Raw genomic sequence first — 6204 nt, 5'->3', positions numbered from 1 at the left:
CTTTCCCCCTAGCATATACTTGACCTTTTTCCTGATCTGTTAAGTGGGAGAAGAAATGGTCAGTTCCCCCTAGCCAGTAGTTGATCTGTCGGGTGGGGAAATGAAATTAACCAGTCAGTTCTTTCCCCACTAGCCAGTTCGTGCTCTGTTATGTGGGGGAAGAAACTGACCGGTCAGTTCTTTCCCCTAGCCTGTACTTGCTCGGTTAGGTGAGAGAAGAGATTGACTGATCTGTTCTTTAAAAATCCCCCCAGCCAGTACTTGACTTGTCAGGTGGGGGAAGAAATTGACCAGTCAGTTCTTTCCCCCCTAGCCAGTACTAGCTCTCTCAGGTGGGGGAAGAAATTGACCGGTCAGTTTTTCCCCCCTAACATATACTTGACCTATCAGGTGGGGAAAGAAATTGACCAGTCAGTTTTTTCCCCCACCCCTAGCGTATACTTGCCCTATCGGGTGGGGAAAGAAATTTACCAGTCAGTTCTCTCCCTAGCATATACTTGACCTATCAGGTGGGTGAAGAAACTGACCAGTCAGTTCTTTCCCCCTAGCCAGTAATTGACCTATCAGGTGGGGGAAGATACTGGCTGGTCAGTTCTTTTCCCCAACCAGTACTTGACCTGTCAGGTGGGGAAGAAATTGACCAGTCAGTTCTTTCCCCCTAGCCAGTACTTGATCTGTCGGGTGGGGAAAAGAAATTGACCGGTCAGTTATTGTCCCCCTTGCCAGTCCTTAACCTGTCAGGTGGGGAAGAAACTGGCCGGTTAGTTCTTTCCCCCAACCAGTACTTGACCTGTCAGGTGGCGAAGAAATTGACAAGTCAGTTCTTTCCCCCTAGCCAGTGCTTGACCTGTCGAAAGGGAGAAGAAATTGACAGGTCAGTTCTTCCCTCCCTAACCAGTACTTGACCTGTCATGTGGGAAAATGAATTTGACCAGTCAGTCCATTCCACCCTATCCAGAACTTGCTCTGTTAATTGACCGGTCAGTTCTTTCCCCCAGAGCATATACTTGACCTGTCAGGTGGGGGATGAAATTGACTGGTCAGTTCTCCACACCCCCCCCCCCCCCAGCATATCCTTACATCTTAGAGAGCAAGTACTGGCTAGAGGGGAAAGGATTTCTTCCCCCACCTGACAGGTTAAGTATATGATAGGGGGAGGGGGTTATTATATTATCTTCCCCCACCTAACAGAGCAAGTACTGGCTGGTGGGGAGGAAAAACTGACCGGCAAATTTCAGTAAGTTTCATGTATGAATTCATTATAAGAACTGACCGCCTAATTTCTTCTCCCCACCCAAAAGGTCAAGTTCTGGCTATGTGGGGGGGGGAACACTGACTACTCAATTTCTTCCCCCACCTAAAAGAGCAAGTACTGGCTAGGGGGGAAAAAAGAACTGACTGGTCAATTTCTTACTCCACCTGACAGGTCAAGCATATACTAGGGGGAAAAGAACAAACCTGTCAATTTCTTTTCCCACCTGACAGGTCAAGTATATGCTGGCGGGGGGGAAACTAACCAGTTAATTTCTTCTCCCCAACGGACAAGTCAAGTACTGGCTAGGGGGAAAGAACTGACTAGTCAATTTTTCCCCCACCTGACAGGTCAAGTATATGATGGGGGGAAAGAACTGACCGGTCTATTTCTTCTCCCAACCCGGCAGGTCAGGTGATAGCTAGGGGGGAGAGAACTGTCAGATCAATTTTTCCCCACCTGACAGAGCAAGTACTGGCTAGCGGGGGAAAAACTGACTGGTCAATTTCATTTCCCCACCCGACAGGTCAAGTACTGGCTAGGGGGAGGGGACTACCGATAACCGGTCAATTTCTTCTCCCCACCCGACAGGCCACGTACTGGCTAGGAGGGAAAGAGCTGAACGGTCAATTTACTTCCCCCACCTTCCTGGTCAAGTATTGGCTAGGTGGAAAATAACTGACTAGCGGTAATTTCCTTGCCTTTGAAGAAATTGAAACAGGGAAAAGGTCATCAGTTAAAAAAGTATAACAGAAATTAAAATAAGATCATTTAAAAGAATTTCTTTAATTTACACAAAATATAAAACATATTTCTTATTTTATACGAATTTAAATGAAAACCGACTATCTGAAATAAAAAAGGCTAGTTATGAATAACCGAGAATGACCAGTTCCAATTCACTAACAGTGGAAATAATTGACTAGCCAGGAAAATTGACGAGGGGTTGGCGGGAAGCGGGGGGGGGGGGGAGAGAATTGACTAGTTAAGGTTGTTCCCCCATAAGAATGATCAAGAGTAACCAGTTGCAATTTAGTCTGACTAGTCAGTTTTAGAAAAACTGACTGGGAAAAAACTGACCGTTACACCGTGGTGCAAAAGAAAGTCACAAGTTTTAGGGATTTTGATACCATCTTAACTGTTTGCAGTAAGTTGCTGGTGGGCACCAAGAAATCCCATATACATATTCTTTACTGGCAAATCACTGCGAAATATTAAATGAGGGACAGCGGATAGACAAACGGAGGGAACGACGGGTGGACAATGCCAAAACTGTTCCCCTGCGCCATCAGCAGGAGATAAAATCGTCATGACAGCGGTAGGCCATTTTAAAGTTTTAAAATGTCACCAAATACAAAAAAAAATCAAACAAGATGGAAAAAGAAAACACATACCTCATTTGTAACACTTGTTGGCTCGTCAGCTGCAATTGCTGGAGACCTTATCTCTTCGGCAAACACGGTTGCAAGAGTATTAAAGAAACTTGATTTTCCCGATCCAATGACACCAAGAAGCAGAATGTTGTAGAAAGGTGTATTTAAAAAGGGCGGTTCAAAATTCACTAGATGTTCCTTTAATTCTTTGACAGCGTCATCCTTAAATAGATACGAGTCATCTTAACAAATATTAAGTATTTGCAGACCGCGGCTAATTTATGAGAGCTAATTTAACGTTGAGATCAAACACATTATTATTATAGAAAAGTTACATTTATGAATTCATTATTATATTAAAAGTTTGTTATTCTATGTGTGACAATGTTGTAAAAATTGTCCGCATGTTAAAATGGCTAAGTAATTAAATACCAACCAATAGCAGAATTGGTAAGTCTATTCACATATAACTATGATGGACTTATTAATCAGGATAACATGCTTTTCTTACTGTATTTGCAGTTTTACTGCCTGTGCGTTGTTTTGGGGCATACAAGCATGATTGTGTTCGAAAATATTTTCTAACCATTCAACAATCCGTCACCGTGGACCAAAAAGTCATGTAACTAACATTTTTGGGGAAAATCACTTTTTGGCATTTTTAGGTTATAAATATCAATTTTCATTATCCATAAAAGTTTGGAAGCTGTATTTTGATGAAAACTGTCTTTTTTTGGCAAAAAAAATTAAACACGTAACTGCACTTCAAAATTTGTTGGCGCAATAACTATAGTAAGTGCACTTACTAGAGTTTTTGCACCACAGATCTTCAAATTAACGGTAAGTGATTTGGTGCAAAAAGTATTGTAACTGCACTTACCATACATTTTGCGTCAATATTTTTTTAAAAATGATATTATTTAATAACAAAAGCTTTATGTCAGAAGCTTACACTGTCAGAATCTGATTATTTAAATGTATATTGTTTTTTTTTTTAATCCTTCATTTCATTTAAATACTCATTGATGATGTCACTGATGACATCAAAACAACAATTTACACATTTATCTCATAACTTTTTTCTACAGAATGTTTTTCTTTCTTCACTATATAAATGGCTTACATCATACACAACGGAACTAAAACCTAAAAATCATAGGTATCAATACCTTTCTGTGTGTTATTTAGATAAAGTACTCAGACTTTAAACTGATCATTACAAAAAATACCACATTCTACATAAAATATTTAAATATTTTTTCTTTTGCTTCTTTCTGGTAGCCTATGTTGTTAAATATGATTTCCTACATATATCTACAAAATGAATATAAACTGTCAGTATGCAGAAGCGCAGCCGTGAGTGAAAATATAAATTATGGCATTCACAAATGAAATATACTTCTATCTTACAAGTAAAACAACAAATTTTCTTTTTATTTTATGATTTAATGCCATGTGAATTGCACCATGATGTCCGTTGCTCTACTGTTTACAATCAAAGATTTGCACTTTCAGAACAGATATTTATAACGGAATAAAAACATACATTCTTAAATTACCGGCCTTAATTTACTTCAATACTAAAAAGGAAGTGATATATTCAACTGACTGCAGTTGATTAACAATTTATTGATTTACCACATTATCCCCCATTTGTACCTTAAAAGTTTTTTGTCCGAAATGATATAGAATAAGAACTGTACTTATATACGTACGTCTGGCATAGCCCTCCATGGTTCATCAAGTGTGCCGTCTAAAAACATATATTAAGATACTAACTAATAAGCTTAATAAATAAACTATTTGGGAATACAACAAAGGGCATGTAACATACTCTAATTATTCATGTGTAAAATCAAAATTATCAAAGTGCATTGAATCTCACACAAAAAAAATGTGTCAAAACAAATTATACCGTCACATAATTGAATATATTGATTAAGTAATAGAAGAAAAATGGCAGGTGCCTCTCGGGGATTTGTCAGGAAGAGAACGAAACTGGATACAGCCAACGGCCATTAACAAAAACTGTGTATAGCTTAGATTTATCACAATAGACCGTACGTGAGGATATCCCATTTTATCTATACTTAAAAATATGTTAAATACCTCAGGTTATATATGAATAAACCATTGTTTATAAGACAGCTTATAATGCAAAAAAAATCTTATTTCTGTGTCAAGGGCTATTTTTGTTTCCTTTTGATCTGCCTTTAAACTGAAATCTGACATCAGATTTACTTTTATATTTAACATTTAGCAGAAATACCATCACAAACGAATTTGTGTCTAATAAAATGAAATTAAGAAAGACTTTTAGAATATATGCAGTTTACTGTGTAGACTTCCAAACAAACAGATTTAAAAGAGGCCTATAATTATATATCAATATGTGTGTGTGTTTTTGCTAAAATCAAATTTTCGCTAAAATGACAAAAACAAAATAAAAAGAATGTATTTAATGTTTAATAGAACATAAAAAGTGGCCCTAGTTGAATTTGATCTTTCACTTTAGACACAATACCAGTCAGTAGTCTGGTCGTTTTGACCTTAGAGAGTAATATTATACAGTCGTCTCATTATATAATATCGTATGGATGACACTTGAAGAGGACATGTTCTGTTATGGACGGAATGCGTTATAGAAATATATGTAATTAAAAAAAGAACAGAATTCATTAACACGCGCATTATTACGCAAATGTACGCGAAAAATAAACTTTAGCGAAAACTTATTTTTTTTTTTTTTGCTCTGGAAAATTAAATGTGGAAATAAATTTGAAGACCCTTACCGACTACCTCAAAGACTTCGAGCATCCTCACTTCCATCGTCCCACCATTTATATCTGTGTTTCGGATTTGTTTATCTTTATCTGAATATGCCTTTCCGATATTGAGTGACCCATTTAAGTGTAGAAACCCATCTTTCATCTCCGACGGTGCTTTTCCTGATAGAGTGAATGCTTGAAAATCATACCTTGGTCGAAGAAATTCACTTACACCGAACGTTGGCCCGAAGTTTGCGTCACATGTAATTGCTTTATCTTTCCACTCAGTAGAAACGGGGATGATGTTGCACTTTGAACCTACTTTGGTGTTCTTGAAGAAGAGAAACGCCTTGTCGTCTGATTTAAATCTTTTCTTGTCAATATTCCAATCCTGACTTGTATAACCTCCGTATAACGTATTGTATCTTCCATGCAGAATTGTCAGTGTAGGACCTTTTCCATCACAACATTCATGAAACTTTTTAAGGTCGTCTGGACACCTTGCTTTAAAGAGGGAAGAAAAGGATTTCCGCTTCTTGCCGGGTAGGTTTTCCACAATATGTTTTTCAACATCTCTAAACAAACTTGCCCTTACTGTATCACTCATGATTTTATCTGAAGAAAGCAGTCATTCATTTAACGACAACATGATTGTGTATTGCTTTACTAACCAGCAATTAAATAATTTAAATTATAACTGTTACAATACTTTGATACCTTATACGTTACTAAGTGCAATAAATGTTGCGCCATGCAAGTATACAATACCTAATGCAATTGGAACGATATGAGAACAAATTGTGTTTATCAA

The 6204-nt window shown here is 37.7% G+C and overlaps 1 protein-coding gene across 1 annotated transcript; it reads right to left on the bottom strand.

Moving 5' to 3' along the window:
- Positions 1–2646: 2646 nt before the first annotated feature.
- On the bottom strand, positions 2647–6000 carry LOC128552399 (uncharacterized; the record flags this gene model as incomplete). The annotated part of the gene is made up of 3 exons (XM_053533414.1): positions 5418–6000; positions 4341–4378; positions 2647–2847 (listed from the first exon to the last, which is right to left on the bottom strand). Coding segments are annotated over exons 1-3 (822 nt in total), but the record flags the coding sequence as incomplete, so codon positions are not given.
- Positions 6001–6204: the final 204 nt, after the last annotated feature.

Source organism: Mercenaria mercenaria, unplaced genomic scaffold (assembly GCF_021730395.1).
Source record: "Mercenaria mercenaria strain notata unplaced genomic scaffold, MADL_Memer_1 contig_2774, whole genome shotgun sequence".
Taxonomy (NCBI): Eukaryota; Metazoa; Mollusca; class Bivalvia; order Venerida; family Veneridae; genus Mercenaria; species Mercenaria mercenaria.
This window is presented reverse-complemented; position numbering and strand designations above follow the sequence as displayed.